Source organism: Phascolarctos cinereus, unplaced genomic scaffold, assembly GCF_003287225.1.
Source record: "Phascolarctos cinereus isolate Bilbo 61053 unplaced genomic scaffold, phaCin_HiC Scaffold_1;HRSCAF=81, whole genome shotgun sequence".
Classification (NCBI taxonomy): Eukaryota; Metazoa; Chordata; class Mammalia; order Diprotodontia; family Phascolarctidae; genus Phascolarctos; species Phascolarctos cinereus.
In genome coordinates this window covers 124,580,650-124,598,089 of record NW_027555514.1, presented here as the reverse complement: position 1 = coordinate 124,598,089, position 17,440 = coordinate 124,580,650, and the positions used below count along the sequence as shown (strand labels likewise).

The window sequence follows — 17,440 nt, the reverse complement described above, 5'->3', positions numbered from 1 at the left end:
CCTGCAGTAATTAATAAAATTTTTTCACCCAATTATGGCAGTTGGGTTAGATTTCAGAATTATTGCAGCATCTACAACCAAATTAAGAATCTCTAAATAATAGAAAAAGAAAATTATTTAGTGCCATCTAAATAAAAGGGAAGTATTTTACATTAAACTTTTATTTTTTTATTAGAATTCCTAAGGGATGTAGTTCTGAGTGTTTTGGTTAACTCATCGTTAATCAGAAAATACTTTGTTTCACCTGTAAAAGTTTATAAACTGTATTAATTCACTTACTAGCTATACTAGTATATGTACACCATAATTAAATCTTTTATTAAGGATGTTCATTTTCTCTGAGTTGTCATTCTTAACCTCAATTATCATCATACAGACTGTGAATATAGATATTTAGGGTGGTCCTATAGGAACCTGAGGCATACCCATCAAGGTTCCTCCTTCTTAATCCCCAAAATCCACAAGAGTAGCTTGTTTGGTTGTTGCTTTCTCTCTGTCTTAAAAATAGAGTTCAGGAAGAAAAAAAAATTCTGAAGTTGGAGGTTCTGATTAACATTTTATTGTAATGAAGATTTTTAAAATTAAATTTTAGCACAAAAGGGATATTTAAGGTCTAGTCTGATCCCTTCATTTTATAGATGGGGAAACTGAAGCCATAGAGTAGTTAAATAACTTTGCTGATGTCACAGGTAGTGATAAAACTACTTCTGTTTAATTAAAAATTAGACATTTCCCCCAAAACTAACACTTTAACTGAGTCCTGAATTTTGGTGGTTACCTTTGATCTTTTTCCAAACAGGTAGATCGACACTTGAGAAAGTTGGATCAAGAACTGGCTAAGTTTAAAATGGAGCTAGAAGCTGATAATGCTGGAATTACAGAAATATTAGAGAGACGTAAGTAAATGTTAAGTTTTAAATATTGGAAAGTAGATGGATGGCGTTGGAGAATTTGCCCCACAGATGCTTTTAAATTCCTCTAAGCCTTTTGGGAAGCTGCTATAAGGTTAATGGAAGATGGCAAAGATGGCACCCTTTTAAGGTTAATATGGGTCCAGCATTTTTGCTTGTGTTCAGGTATGGATACCTCAGGAAAGTAGAGAAAGTATGCAGCTCATTCACTGGTGCCTTTTCAGTTAATGATATCAGTTTACTAGAATGATGTTGTTGTTTTTATTTTCAGACTGACCTTGTATTTCATTTGTATAAGGATTTCCAGTGAGGATACCTCCTCTACCAGTGCAGATCTCTAACCAGTCAGCAGTTTAGTCTTAGAGAGTTGTATAGGGCACTGAGAGGTTAAGAGCGGTTAAGATCACACAGCCAGTAAGTGGCAGAAGCAGGACTTAAACTCAGATCTTTCTGACTCCCAGGCCATCTCTCTGTTCCATCTCCCCCCCTCCCAGTTGCCTGTCATGTTTTTTTAATGTTTATAATATTCAGCATTTGCTTATAACATTAAGACAGCCAGTTAAAGCAAAGACTAAAAGAAATGTAATCCCTTGGTTAAGTACTTCTGTCACAAATTGTTACCCATTGCACAGTGCCTGGCACATAGTAGGTGGTCAATAAATGCTTATTGACTTACTGACTTATTGACTATACATTTTAAAGTATCTGTGTATTCTTAAGAGAAGATTGTTCATTTTCCCTCCTTTATGGAAGTTTACCAGGACTTTGTACTATAGCAAAATTAGTGAAAATAAAGTTTTTTCCCCTAGTTCAAGGGGGTCTTTTTCCAGGACCTCTTAACATCTATCCACAGACCTCTTATTGGTCTGTAGATTCCAAGTTAAAAAACCCTCATTCTAAAGGAAGCTGCTAGTTGAATCTATAACCTCTTTTAATATTTTAAAATGTATTATTCATTTTTGGTTTTATACCATAATCATTTCCCCTTGTAACAGAGTCAAACATTTAAGAAAAGCCAACTTACATTGTTTCCCTGTTCTGTCTATATCTTTAGTCTTCTTCCTCTCTACTGAGAAAAGAGTATGATTGATCATTACTTCTCAGGGCCTGAAATTGATCATTAAAATTCATCAGAGTTTCATTGCCTTTTATTATGTTATTTATGTTTTTGTAGTCATTGTGTCTGTTATTTTCTTGGTTGTGTTTTTTCATTATCACTTCATACAGATATTCTCTTGTTTCACTTATTCTTCATATTCATTGTATAATAATGCAGTAATAATCCATCACATATATAAACAATTTGCTTATTCATTTCTCAGTAAGTGGTATCCATTTTGTTTGTTTCTGCAGTGACAAAGAGTGCTGCTAAGATGTTTTGTTACATATATGGTATATAGGATAGAATCTCATTAGTGGGATCCCTTAGTGAAAGGATAAAAACACTTTAGTAACTTATCTAGTATAATTCCACATTATTTTCCAGAGCAACATTCTTTTTTCCCACTAAACCTTCTTTACCCTAATCTCTTCCTTGAGAGAGATAAACTGCTTTTATTTTCTCCCTGTAAAGTCCTCAGCTTGCTTTTGGATTCCTTTCCTTCAGGATCCTCTAAAGACTTTTTACAATGGAAGGGCATAACAAGTGTAGCCTGACTTAACTGAAACATCACTTCACAACTGATGAATAGTTTCCCCATTCCCATTTTACATTTGGCTTCTGCCAAAAATTTCTCAAGATGGCTGAACCTCTTTTCTTGATCATCTCAACATTATTAAATTACCTAGAAAAAAATATATGTATGTATATGTGGTGTGTATGTCTTCAACAATGAAAAAATGGTTGTCATCAAAATAAGAGTCACATCAGAATTTGGTATACCTCTGGAAACAGGTTAGAAAATAAAATCACCACCTTTCATATATGTAGGTGAATTTTTGCGTTTTAAAAATTGACTTGGATCAATTATTTGATTTATAGTTAGCATTCAATTTTGAGAGGGCCTCAAGACTTACCTCTCTAGAAACCTTAGTATTCTCTGCACATTTGAATAACATTAGACCTGTTTGCAACATTTTGACACTTCTTAAAAAATTCTAATGACAGCCTTACAGCTTGTAAGCTTTGAGTATTCCAATTACACTATATATGGCCTAATAAGGTTAATAAAGCTATCTTTATGAGAACAAAAAAGTGTAACACCAAAGTGAGTTAAACTATATTAACAACTTCACCTGTCTTGCCCTTTATTACAATTTCATCTGAAGAAACCAAAGGCAAACACAGAAAATCCTTTTAAAACTACCATTGATTATAAGACGATTGAACATCTTGTAAAGGATAAAATAGCCCCTCTATGTTTCTATGTGCAAAAATGATGCTGTTTCCTCTTTCCAAATCATTAAGCTCTAATTCCCTAATGCTTTCTTTCTTTGAAAAAATTTAGTCTTCTAACTTAGGAAAGTAGGTAAACATTGACAGAATTTGTTTTTTAAATTGTTCCATTATTGGTGCAAATATAGGCTGCTCCCAATATAGGCAGCCCTTCTAAAATAAGATTTTTTTTTTAAAGAAAACAAATGTATAGCTATTCCCTAAAAAGAAAAGTGGTGTAATTTAGTCTTGGAACCAGAAATGGAGGTTTTTAAGTTCCACCCTTGACAAATGCTCGCTTTGGGATCCTGGACAGGTTATTTAACCTCTCAGTGTTAAAGCATTGAGGGGTCTTTCATCTGTGTTGTGTTGTGAACCCCTTTGACAGGCTAGTGAAGTCTTTGGATCTTCAGAGTAATATTTTTTAAATTCATAGAATAAAATACATGGGATTACAAAAGAAATACATTTTAAATACAAAATACATTTTTTAAAAAGCACACAAATTCCTAGACCTCAGATTCCAGGACCTCCTGGGGTCTCAGAATCCCTGCTCTAAAATTACAAATGGCAGAAAGAGTATGGATACATTGGTAGAAAGTTCTTAACTGGGAGTGCCTTTCAGCTGGGAAATCACAGAGCTAGTTGTGATCCCAATACAATGAAAAGCAATGATGTAAAAAAAAAACATATCATTCAAAACATACTTAGTACCAGACTAGTTTTTACATTACTTTCAATTGAGATAAAGACTTTTTATTCATTTTTGTCAAAATTGCTTTCTTCGTTTTATCACTTGCATTGTTGCCCTCTCATTGAGGTGATGGTTATATGTTTCTTTCAGTTTTTGTACAAGCCAGATTGGAGGTCAGTGTGACACACATTTGAGCCAATACAGTATTTTTCATTGTGGCTCTTCTACCTTGCTTTTCAAAGAGAAAATAACCTAACTTTTTCTCCTTGTGAAAGTGAAGAATAACACATCTTATTTTGCTGAACAATGAATTCTCTTTCATATAGTAATAATAGCCATGAAATCTTAGAATTAGAGCTTGAAGCTCTAGTATAAACTCATTTTAAAAATGAAGTAGGATTTGAACCCAGTTCATCAGATGGCAGACCCCTTGCTTTTTCTACTAGGTCAGGTTTCCTTGTATTTCCTTGAACCATAGGTTTTTTACCTTAAAACTCTTACAGTCAAGTAACATTTGGTTGAGATTTTTTTTTGTCCATCAGCATTAAGGAGTTTATAATTCAAAGTTCTGTTACATAAGAAATTCCATTTTGCTAGTAGAGTACCACCTTTCTCCAATATAAGTTTCATCTATCTATAACCTAGTAGACATTCTTTCAGAAAAAATGTTACTCTGTAGCCAATCTGATAGTGAGCCTCTCTTAATTTGGCCTCAGTCTTTCCAGTATGATAGAACCTGCCAGAACTTATGCTCCATTGGCAGGCTCTCATGTTCTAGGGTAACCTCTAGGATGAGATAGTGGAGTAGGATTGTAGTGGAGAAATAGTTTAAAAAGTTCATCAAGTCACTTATATAGCAGCCTTTTTTTTTTCCAGATTATCCAGCAGTCTATACATATATTTTTTTGTCTAGGGAAGGTCATAAGAATTAGAGCTAAAAGTGCTGTTAGAGATTATCTAGTCTAATCCTAGTTATGGTTAATCAAACTTAATGGTTTTTAAAGTTTTTCCCTCATTAGCTGACAGAGGAGTAAACTGGGGTCCAGAGAGGTTCAGTGATTTCCCTATACTTATATGGGCAGTTAAGTGTTTCAGGGGGAGTCTGAAGCCATCTAGTGATACCAAATCCAGGGTTCTTTCAGGAGACCAGTGGTGTCAGACTTAAATAGAAATGACTTAGAAAATCACAGAATACCATTATCTGTGTTACATTGGTTTGTTTTGTTTTTGTTACACATTTCCCAATTACATTATAATCTCCTTAAGTTTGATCTCTCTTCAATATATCATGATACAGTGTTTGACTACCACGTTCCTCTTCATGTACCTTTGTAATTTATTCAGAGCTGAGGATGGCTCAAGGAAAATCTGGGAAATGTAATAGTGTGGATAGTGATGACTGTCAATTGGACAAGGCTAAACTAAGTCTCTAAACATATGGATTAGAGTTTGGCAGTCCAGGTGGATGGGGAAGGGAGGGACTTAATCGCTGTAGCTAGTAGCTAAATTGCCAGATTCTATGGTAACTTACTGCTTTATCTCTATATCTCTTTTTCAGGGTCATTGGAATTAGATACTCCATCACAACCAGTAAATAATCATCATGCTCATTCGCACACACCAGTGGAGAGTAAGTGTGGGGGGTTTATTTATTTCATTGTGTTTGAAATTTTAATATAGCTTAATTATGTAATGTGAAAATTGAAACCCATTCTAATGCATAGATACTGTGAGTTTAGAAAACTTTCAGTAATGAGCTATGCACATTTTCTTGGCAAACTAATCATCTTGCCTATTATCCCATTGCTTTCATTATTAGTCTGCCTTTTGCCCTGGGCATTACCTCCCCTGTCAAACCATTGCTGTGAGCCATTACTGGGGTAAAAGATTAGAACAGCCTTTTCTTCTTCCTCTGTTCCTCCTCCTCTGAAATACTCATTTTTTTAAACACTGTTCTGCAACTTTAGAGTAAGTGGTCAAAGAGGACAAGTGGGTGACTGCAGAGAGAATAAGATGCAGACATCTTGTATTTCCTCCTTTGAAGCAATCTGTCAGGAAGAAAAATGACAGCACGACTCTAAATTCTGGGTAACATTGTACAGAAGAAAGCCTCCTCGTCTTGTGAAGGAGTGGCACACCTAGTGACCCTCTCAGGATAGTTTTTGAGTCTTTTGAAACCCCTTCAGTCATGAGAGGCTGCAGTGCATAGGGCCTGGAGATCCAGCCTCAAAGCCAGGGAAAGACCAGAGCTCAAGTCCCAACTCATACGTGTCCTTGCTGTGTAATCCTGGGCAGGTCACTTTACTTCTCATGGTCCTGTGCAAAACTCTCTGAGACTAGAAACTGCAGAAAAGGTGATCGTTGACCTGCTTTGGTAGAGGAAGTTTCCTCACCTACCTACACTAATGAAATCACAGGACCAGTCCATTTTCCTACCCCTATGGCAGTAGAAAATATAAGATTGAAAAGTAAACTTTCAATGAACAAAGAAACATTACTGGTTTCTTGCTATTTCTTGTCTGTCAAGAAAATAAGATGCCATGTTTCATGATCACTTCAGTCTATCAGTCAACAAGCATTTTCATGTTAGGCATTGGGGATACAAAGAGGAGTAACTGCCATTTTGGGGCTTACAATGCAGTGGTGGTTGGCAGGAACAGCATGAAAACATGAATATATGAAAACAAGTATTAAAATAGAACAAGAAAATTTTGGGGAAACCCCTAACACAGCTTGGGGGGTGGTGGGACATCAGAATGATTTCATTTAGAAAGTGGCACTTATCTGATCCTTGAAGGAAACTAAGATATTTTAAATGCATTCCAGGCACAAATTAAAGCAATTACAAAAGTGCATTGACAGGAGATACAATGCTATATAGGAAGAACATAAGAAAAGTAGTTTAGCTCAACTCTGGTGTTAGAGAAGGGAAGAGTAATGTAAAATAAGGTTGGAAAGGTAGATTAGGGCCATGTTGTGAAATGCCAATCAGAGAAACTTGTGTTTGCCTCCTCCAGGTAATAGGGAACCACTGGAGTTTTATGAATACCAGAATGACATGTCAGACCTGCGTTTTTAGGAAAATCAATGGCAATTATCCTCCTTTGGAGGATGGGTTGGTGTGGGGAGACACCTGAGGCAGGGAGATGAGTTAAGAAAATGTTGCAAAAATTTGAGATGTGTTTGAGGCTTTGATCTAGGGCAGTGCAGTGGCTGAACTAACAAAAATTCTTTTTGATCCTCAATTCAAAGGCTACTTTCTATGTGAAACCTTTCCTGAACCTCACCCACTGAGGTCTTAGTACATTATCCCTTTCAGATCATATTGTATCAACCTATGTCTCTTTGTAATAATAATAGCTAACATTTATATAATGATTTCTATGTGCCTATGCTAAGCACTTTACAATTATTATCACATTTGATCCTTACAACAACCCTGGGAGGTAGGTGTTATTATTATCCCCATTTTACAGATGAGGAAACTGAAGTAAATGGAGGTTAAGTGAGTTAGCCAGGGTCACAGAGCTAGTAAGTATCTGAGGCCAGATTTGAACTCAGGTCTTCCTGACTCTGGGCCTTTGCACTCTATCTGTTGCACCACCTAGAGACCCCTGGTACTTGTTGTTTTTTCCCTTTCCACACAAGATTATAAGACCCAAGATTTATAACTGAACTGAAGTACTTCAATCAGAGTTCTGTTTGGAAAGAACTACTCTCACTTTCCCCGACCATAGTTTACCAAAATTTAAAAACCAAGTAATTCTTCATTCTTATTCAGAAAGGAAGTATAATCCAACTTCTCACCATACTACAACAGATCACATTCCTGAAAAGAAGTTTAAATCTGAAGCTCTTCTATCGACTCTTACATCGGATGCCTCTAAAGAAAATACACCAGGTAATTTTAATTTCTTAACTGTAATTTGTAAAATTTCTCTAAATTTATTTTAAGGTTGAATTTTAAAAAACAGGATTCTAGGCAGTTTGCACTTTGTTTAAAAAATGCCATATGTTTTATATGTTATTATTACTGGAGAAAGCAAACAGAAAAATTTCATTCTCCTCGGAATTCCATGACACTTTGCTTAGTCAACCCAATTTATCTTGACTTTCTTTTAATTAAGCAGTATTGTCCTTGAATTTATTGATTATTGTCTAAATGGGGAAGGAATATTTTTTATCTCACTGAAATTATACTTTCTCCAATTTCGCTTGTGTTTTAATTTCACCCAGGATGCCGAAACAATAATTCTTCAACCTCTTCTAACAATGCTTACAATGTGAATTCTTCTCAACCGCTGGCATCCTATAACATCGGCTCATTATCTTCAGGAACTGGAGCCGGGGCAATTACCATGGCAGCAGCTCAAGCAGTTCAAGCCACAGCCCAGGTAAAGGATAGTTAGACATGGGGACAGAACAACAAATATAATAAAATATGGATAAGGTTGAATTCTTTTAAATGAAAGAAATTATATTGGGTCCAATATATTAGTTCATTTGAAATAGTTTTATATCTAATTTTCTTGGGTAATATTAACAAGTTAAGCTTATAGTGCAAACCATTACAGGTTTGGAGATTGTAAGATGATGATTAGAAAATCTGCTAGGATTGCACTTTGGCTTTTGTACCCCTTTTTGTATTGGGGTTTGTTGTTTTGGGTTTTTTTTGTAGTTTTTGAGGTTGTTCATCCCATTGCAGATATTGGCACATTTGCCCAGCTTAGAATTTACAGACTTTTTTTTTAGTGCCTCTGGTAAGAAGATAAGTACATATTTTCATGACTGTATAATGCCTACTTTTTAATATTCAGAGGCAATAGTTTGAACTACAATAAGATTAAAGTTAGCCAATACAAGGAAAGTAATATTATAATGATTATATATTCTAATACTGTCAAATATCTTTTTCTAGATGAAAGAAGGTAGAAGAACATCAAGTTTAAAGGCTAGCTATGAAGCTTTTAAAAATAATGACTTCCAGCTAGGAAGAGAATTTTCGTTAGCTAGGGAATCCACTGGCTATTCTTCATCAGCATTGGCATCTACATTAACTCAGACCATAAGTTCAGCAGCAACAGACTCACGGAGTGGTCGAAAAAGCAAGTAAGTTTTTTTGTTTTTATTTTTGTCGTAACTAACTTTATTTGTTTTAAAACAAATCCCCTAAAGCATTCTTTCTGGGAACTATACAACCTGTTCATCTGCATTTTTAAATAGTGATATAGACTGCAAAAGTACTGAGCAGGAATAATTAGTAGGGTAAGTCAATTGAGGATTGTTGCTTAACTTTTATTCCTATTCCTACAAAGACAATGACATTTAGGTGTAGGATGTGCTTTGGACATCCCAGTGGAGATGTCATGAAGGCCATCGGATATGGGTCTAGAGCTCAGAGAAGTCAAAACTGGGGACAAATATGTAGAAGTCATCTACATAAAATTGATAATTGAAGCTATAGAAGTGAATGAGACTGCCAAGGAAGAGACTATAGAAAGAAGGGGAAAAGACCTAAAACAAATCTTTAAGGAGCATTCATCCACATTAAGGGAGTTAGGAATAAAAGGAGGAATGGCTGAAGTACATCTAGGAACAATTACAGGTAGAAGAACAAGGCAATATGGTTAGAAGGAGAAAGTATCTGGTAAGACAGCAGTGTCAAAAACTACAAAGAGGTCATAGAGGATAATGACAAGGGGAAAAAGCTGGATTTGTTGATTAGGAGCTCAGTGGTAGCCTTGCTGGGTTTAAGGGAGGATATAGGGAAATTGGAAGCATTAAATTTATTCCATTTCTTCAGGAAGCTAGGGGACTAGAGATGGGATTGTAGCTACAATATCAAGGGAGGTCTTTTTTTTAGGTTGGGGTGAAGGGGATAACTATCAGAATAAGGTCCTAAAGAAGGCAGGAGGAAGTAGGATCAGATCAAGAGTGCAAACCTAGAAGTTAGTCTTAGTAAGTAGTAGGGATACGTATAACTAAGGGAAGAAGAGTTAAATAATGATGATGATGATGATGATGATGATGAGGGGATTAACCTCTGAAAGCCCAGAAAATGTCGCCCCAGGAAAAACCCTGAAACAGCTGAACCAGAAGAAAGATGGGGTGCAGCAGTCCAGTAGCCCAGGTAGCTTGAGGAATTAATGGGAAAGGCGCCTCTTGCCCTAGGAGAAGGGGAGCAAAAAGAATGGGAGGCATCCCAGCAAGTTAGCATAAAGCCCCACTTCAGCATATCAGGAGGAGATCCTGAAACCCAGGTGGTGGAGCAGGTGAACACCAACACCTGGACCCCCGAATGCCTCAGTGAGGGCAGGGAACTGGTGGAAACCAGCTTGGAAAACCACCAGGTGTCTTGGCATTCTACAGCAACCAGGTCTCCCAGTGCCTCAGCAAAACTAAGGGAAGCAGCGCTGCAAGGGGCCCCAGGCAGATAAACATCCTACAACATCCATCTGAGAGGAGCTGAAGAAATCAAAAGGAATCCCTGAGGTCCTAGAACCAGAGGGTAAAATAGCCATAGAAAGAATCCACTGATCCCCTCCTGAAAGAGATCCCAAATTGAAAACACCAAAGAATATGGTAGCCAAATTCCAAAATTGCCAGATCAAAGAGAAAATACAGCAAGCAGCCAGAAAGAAACATTTTAAATATCATGGAACCACAGTTAGGATTACACAGGACCTTGCAGCTTCTACATTAAAAGACTGCAGGGCATGGAACAAGATATTCCGAAAGGCAAAGGAGCTTGGATTACAATAACCAAGGATCAACTAGAACTATGGAGTTTGAATGCAGATCAAAGCATACTATTTGCTTTTTTTTTTTCTGTTGAGTTTTGTTTCCTCTTTCTGGTGGTTCCTCCTATTGGTTCTAATTCTTACTTACAACATCATTAATGTGAAAATGTGTTTAATAGGAATGTATATGTATAGCCTAAATCAAATTGCATGCCATCTTGGACAGGGTGGTGGGGAGGGAGGGAGAGAAAAATTAAAACTCAAAAACATATGGAAGTGATTGTTGATAAATCAAAATAGATTAATTTAAAAAAAAAAGAATAGAAATGGGGAACTGACGGAGTTTATATCAGAAAGCCTCAGCCTTTTCAGTAAAGTAGGAGGCTCAGTCACTAATAATTCAGCAGCCATAAAAAGCAATTCAGTAACGATAAACTACTTTTCAGGAGTCTTTGTCACATCTTTTTTTTTTCCCCATTCCATAAAGTTTTCATTCTTATATTTGAAATAATTTTTTAAATTACATATTAAAAGTAAATACTAAGTAATATAATCAAATTCTTTCCTTTCAGTCATCTGTATAAAAATTCTTTAGTTGACTTTCCCTGGATTATCTACCAAATAAAATTGTTGCTATTTTTCAGAAACAACAACAAGTCTTCAAGCCAGCAGTCATCGTCTTCCTCCTCTTCTTCCTCTTTATCATCATGTTCCTCATCATCAGCATTAGCACAAGAACTCTCTCAACAAACAGCAACAATACCAGAGTCTGATTCAAATAATCAAGTTGATTGGACTTATGACCCAAATGAACCACGTTACTGTATTTGTAATCAGGTAAATATCCAGTATACTCATAATCCAGATTAAGTGAAAAACAAAACCAATTTAGAAAACAGTTTAATTCTTAAAAGACTCTACCTTCCCTTCTCCATTAATTTCTTGTATTAGTATATCCTTTCAATCATTTCCCTGAAAGACTTTGGATAATGCCATTGGTTCTGGATTTTAATGCAATATATATTGCAGATCTAGTACACAGACATAGCTGTGTAAGCAGAAGGCATGAAATTACACACCAAAATGAATGAGTTGGTCATTTGAGGCAAGGAAACCCTTTTTTAGAAAATAAGATTCATATTTACCATTTCATGAGCTAGAAAAATTCCAGAAGCAAATATACTTAATTGTGTACATGCTTTTTATTTTAATGTTTGTTTATTCCTTATTTTGTTAGGAGGGAGAATAAACTAGCCTATGAAAGTGCAAGAATGCCACAACCATAAGCTCCTCTGCTGAATACTCAGTTACTTAACCTGAAACTTTTGGGGCAAATATAAGAACTTTATACTTGCCCCCCAAAAAGTAAAAAACCTTAATAATTTCCTATTTTGTATATTGTAAATGCACGCAGTGATACCTGCTTCATTTATTACAGTTTTCATCAGCTTGTGAAATATTCTATTTTTACTTAGTATGTACATGTGAATTTGGGAACCGAGGCTCTATGTTATTCCACTTTTTTTAATAAAATGTAAAGTTTATTTTGCATAAAGATTTTAGGGTTTCATTTTTCATATTTTATGAGTATAAATACTTATGGAAGTGCTGTATTGTTAAAAGTTCATAGTCATTTTAAACTATGGACCACTTTCCCATAGAAGCAATATCATAGATGTTATCTAGATTCCTAGTGTCTGCTACTTCCTCTTCCTACCCATCTAAATTCTTTTTAAGTATATAATGTAACCAAACTGTAGATCTGAACTACTAGAATTATAGAAATGAGCTTTCATAAAAATGTTTCTATGAGAAAATGTATTCAGATTGCTTACTGAGGAAACTAGGAATCTGTAACATCCATTCCCACAGTAGGAGCACAAAGTTGTGCTTTCCCAGTTCCATGCACAAAGTTGTGGCTTTGTGGTCTGAGGCAAAGGCTAAGAAACAGGGGTCATCTTGGCCTGACTCATTTATCTCATTTCTTTTCTTTGAAAGACCTGCTTTCCTTTCCATTGTCATCACCTGTTTTTTCCCAACCAGTATTCCTCTCCTGTGATCCATTACAAAACAAAACAAAACAAAATTTCTCCTGTTCTTCTGTGCTAAACGGAGACACACACACACACACGCATGCACCCCACTTTGGAGGTTTTTTCCTAAGGGTACTTCTAAATATCCTTCCTTTAGATTTTTTTTCATTAATTCCTTTGATATTCTTGAACTTTTCTTCTTCCAAATGAATTTTATTATTATTTTTTCTAGTTCATAAAATAATTTTTTGGTAATTTAATTGGGATGGCATTGAATAGTAGATTAGTTTAGGTAGAATTGTCATTTTTATTATATTGGCTCTCTTCTTCTGCTTTTTTGTTTGTTTTTGTTTTGTTTTTGGTGAGGCAATTGGGGTTAAGTGACTTGCCCAGGGTCACATAGCTAGTAAATGTCAAGTGTCTGAGGCCTGATCTTTGCTTTTTAAAATATTTTTTGCTTACTACTGTAGGACTTGAACTGCCCATCTGTTATTACTGATTGTTACTATATGATCAACCCATCTCATAAATGTCCTTGATAATTGTTTATATCCTTTCTAATGTACAAGAAATAGCAATGCCTACTTAGACCAAATGCATTTTCTGTTTTCTTTTCTGGTCATATGTTGTTGTGATTTTAAGATCAAGTTTTTCTTTGATTTGCAACCATATTTCATCACTGGAATAATGCTAGCATTTAAAATATGAGTTGATAGAGTTTAGAGTACATTGTTTTCAGCACTGAGCAACTTGGAAAGATTAAAAGTGCTACATTTTCCCAGATTCAATCTAGCCTTATCTGATCCTATTCAGTTTTTTACCCAGCTCATTGTCAAACTGGATCTTCTGCCTAACATGTACCCACTGATAGACTAAGTTAATGGGCCACCTGTCTAATTATGTGTCAATATCTGGGCAACTTGTATTCTCTATCCGCTTATTTTTTTTTCCTGCATGAATTGCTAGAGTGTTTTTTGTTTTTGGCAATCATCGGTTTCATAAGAGGCCCAGTATTCTGATGTGTAGTACAAATCAGTACAAAGTCATCCACAAACAGAAGCATCTGCAATACCTTACCATAGATCAGAATTCCTCTTTTGTTAGGACTTTGTATGAAACATTCTCAACGAAAGCAATGTGAGCATCTTTTCATAAACATGTTGTCTGTTTCATTCGTTTCTTCACTTGTTGATGGTTGAACATTTTACCTGATCAGTTGCATTTATTATAGAATTTTGCATAATATTAAGTCATACATAGGAGATGCCTAGTTGGAGGAGAATCTTTGACACACTTTCACCATACCAATTTAAATATATTTGGGTTGATTTTTGTTCTAACCAATTATTAATTGTACAATACACAAGACAGTGGATTCAGAATGACTTCCATATCAGTAATTCAGCATTTTCTAGTCAAGATGTAGTCAGTTTCTTCTTTTTTTTTTTGTGAGGATGTTTGAGGCTCTAGCATCTTCCAGTTCTCTTCCTAAAGAAACGGTTTGTGATGCCAGTGTAAAATTTCTGCATAGTCTTCTAGCATTTGTCCTTTTTCATTTCTTGATTCCAAACTTCATTTTTTCAAAAAATTTTTTTATCATCTTACCTATGCATACCTTTGCATTGAAGTCATAGAGTAGCTGGGCATGTGTTAACCTTTATTAAATGACTTTGTCCAATTCTTCATAAATTTCTCTACTGCTTTATATTGTATAGTAAATGTTGGTTTATAAACTGGAATTATCTTCATCGTGATCAGTTTACTTATGCTTATCATGAGTACCATCAAGGCAAGATGATCAGATGTGCCATAAAATGTCTTTTCTTGTGACTTTGAGTACACAGTAAAATCATCTCTAATTCCTATATTCACCTATCCAAAGAGAACCTCTGGACCAATCTTCTATTGAACTATAAATTCTTTATTTCTTCTCATTTTGTTTATAGTGAGATTTTCTGCATGAATAGAATTAATTCCAGTGATTTATCAACTTGTTAGTTATTGAACAAAAATCTTACATTGCATACCAACAGTTATACTAGTGTTTGCAGATGATCTAAAAACTCATTCTTACCACTTGATCCTTGCTTTTTCTGTTATGTTGCCATGACCACTATATATATGGAGATCAGGGCTTTTTGTATTTTGTCAGTGTCATAGGTCATCCTGGCCAAAAGAATTCATTGTCTGGTGACCACCCATTTTGTGATAACCTGTACTTAGCTAAGTTGATCTTCAGACAGAAGATAGACTGTCTTATCAAGACTGTATTCAAAGCCTTTCCAGCCTTGTAGTGCCGGCAGTGGTTTGGAGGTAATCTCCAATGAAAAGTTTTAAAAGTTTCTCCTTTGTTTAGTTCTCTGTCTCCTCTTCTTCCCTCCCTGGCCCCAGGCATAATTAAGGATTGAAATTCATATAACATTTAAGAACAACAGCATCATTAGGCTAGAGCTGAAGAGAAGAAGGACCTCCAAAGATGAGGGAGGATGATGAGATGGGGTGGGGGAAGGTTGTTAGTAGAAGTGGGGAGGTAGTGAAAAGAGTCTTCCAGAGACTTACCATCCTTTTTCCTTTACTAATGTCGTTCTTGCCTCCTAATCCTCTGCTGGCCCTGATGTAAGGTGAGAGGCAAAGCAGAGGTTGGAATGAGTAGTTTAAGGGAGCAGTAGGCTAGGAGGAAGATGGAAAGAGGAAAATCCCAAGCTGTGGCAATAGTAGCAGAGAGAAGAGGGGGAGGGTCACCCAAGTGGGGCGGCCATTTATATGTGAGACTCATATATAATTATTTGTAAGGTATTGTATAAGAAGCATATAAGTTAGGGATTACAAGGATTAAGTGTATTTTGAACATTCAGAGTATTTTTGTTAGGTATTTGTTAGATATTCACATTTAATTTTTTTTTTAATTAGGTATCCTATGGTGAAATGGTAGGATGTGATAACCAAGATGTAAGTATCAAAATTACATATACTGGAATGATAAAAAACATAGACTTTGTAGTATTTGAAGTTTGTCTTTTAGTTCTGTGATACAATCTCAAAACTGTATTTACATACCAGAGAAACAGGTTTTTGTTTGTTATGAATTTGGGGTCGAGGAAATTGAAATCAATCATCAGGCATTGATTAACAGCCTACTGTGTGATAAACATGGTGCTAGGCACTGAGAATATAAAAACAAAAGAGAAATGGTCCCTTACCTCACATTACATCCTGTTGGGGAAAAACGCATGGACATTTGTAGGTATCTACAGATTATATACCAAATGAAAACAAAGTGAATTTTGCATGTGGGGGAGAGGAGTGGGAAGGCCCTAGCTATATAAGTTTATTATGGTTGTTGATGGATGCTTTTGTAATGTTGGAACATTCCAAAAGTAAATAATGCCCTTAAATTTACTAAGTATTAAAATGTAATGCTAGTTTTATAACTTTTGACACATCTTTGTCCTAAAAGAATGTTGAAAAGGAATGCTTTAGAGAGTGTTTGAGGAAATTATGGATATCTTTGAATTACATTCCTCTTCTGTTAATTAAATTACCATCTGTAAGACAGTGACACATACTGTCTTACAAATGATGAACACTAATGTTTGTTTTCTAACTTATGTAAGGCATTTGGGATATAAGGATAGATACCACACTGACCTTAAGGAAGTAGAGACATAGAAGTTATTTGTTGATTTATTTTTAAAGATTTTTGAAAAAGAGTCTTTTCCATAAAAAGGGAGCCTGTTTTGGATTTGGTTTCATTAAATGCTGAGAAAACAATATTTATTATCCTGGTACTTTTGTTCTATATTCATATCATTCTTCTTGTCTTTTATTATTGTTCAACTATAGCCAGACCATTGAATTTTATAAAAGTGGCAAGGAGGAAGAATTAAGTAGTCATACAGAAATTCTAGTAATGAAATCAGATTTGAAATTTAGAAGACAGCTTGAGATTAAGAGGAACATGATGATTCAGCTTTTACATTTTATTTTATCTTATCATCCCTTTTGTGTTTTAGAGAGGAAGGAGTAGGCTGGGAGGTCACTAGCAACATCTTCTTCTTCTTCCCAGAATCACTTACCTAGCCGTGAGTGAGTTCTGCCAAAGAGTTTTATTGTATTATTTTTTAAATGGCACAGAAAAACTTTTATTTGGACACTTGGTGAAGGTAATTAGCACCACCTTTGTTCATGTAACATACTGACCAGCTTCTTTCCTGCTCCATCCATGCCCCATTTCTTTTCTTAGAAATGTTTTTTTTATACTCAGATGCAGCAGTATAACTGCAAAACACCTATGTTTTCTTGTGTGTGTAAGAGCTGACCTCTGAATATTGTAAATACACAAAAAGATAAATGTTTTTATCTGTGACATGCTTTGACACTTTTGAGGGAGTAAGGCAAAATTTTAAAAAACATTTAAAATATATTCATCTTATATACAAGGTGTCTCTTAGCTTCTCTTTGGTCTAGAGGGGTTACATATCAACTTTTCCATCTAATGAAATAGAGTGAATTGCTAATTGTAGATATTCCAGTTATTAATAAATAAGTTTATCAGAAGTCAGATTCTTTGTTTTCTCACTTGTAAAACAAAAGAGCTAGACTGCATCTCAGAATAGTAGTAAAGCTCTGTACACTGTAAAACACAATGTGCATTTTAACTGTTTTACATATGTATACACACACACACA

General features: G+C 35.3%; 1 protein-coding gene across 4 annotated transcripts in view; it reads left to right on the top strand.

Moving 5' to 3' along the window:
* ING3 (inhibitor of growth family member 3) overlaps window positions 1-17,440 on the top strand; it is a 52,171-nt gene that overhangs the window by 32,152 nt on the left and 2,579 nt on the right. For 2 of the 4 annotated variants that reach the window (XM_020966346.2, XM_020966348.2), the window contains 7 exons: window positions 800-896; window positions 5,538-5,609; window positions 7,761-7,880; window positions 8,216-8,373; window positions 8,898-9,088; window positions 11,364-11,556; window positions 15,663-15,701. In XM_020966346.2, the coding sequence (XP_020822005.1) occupies window positions 800-896; window positions 5,538-5,609; window positions 7,761-7,880; window positions 8,216-8,373; window positions 8,898-9,088; window positions 11,364-11,556; window positions 15,663-15,701 (870 nt within the window). Of the gene's footprint in view, window positions 1-799; window positions 897-5,537; window positions 5,610-7,760; window positions 7,881-8,215; window positions 8,374-8,897; window positions 9,089-11,363; window positions 11,557-15,662; window positions 15,702-17,440 lie in introns of those variants that run through there. The other 2 variants (XM_020966347.2, XM_020966349.2) reach the window with 2 other exon arrangements.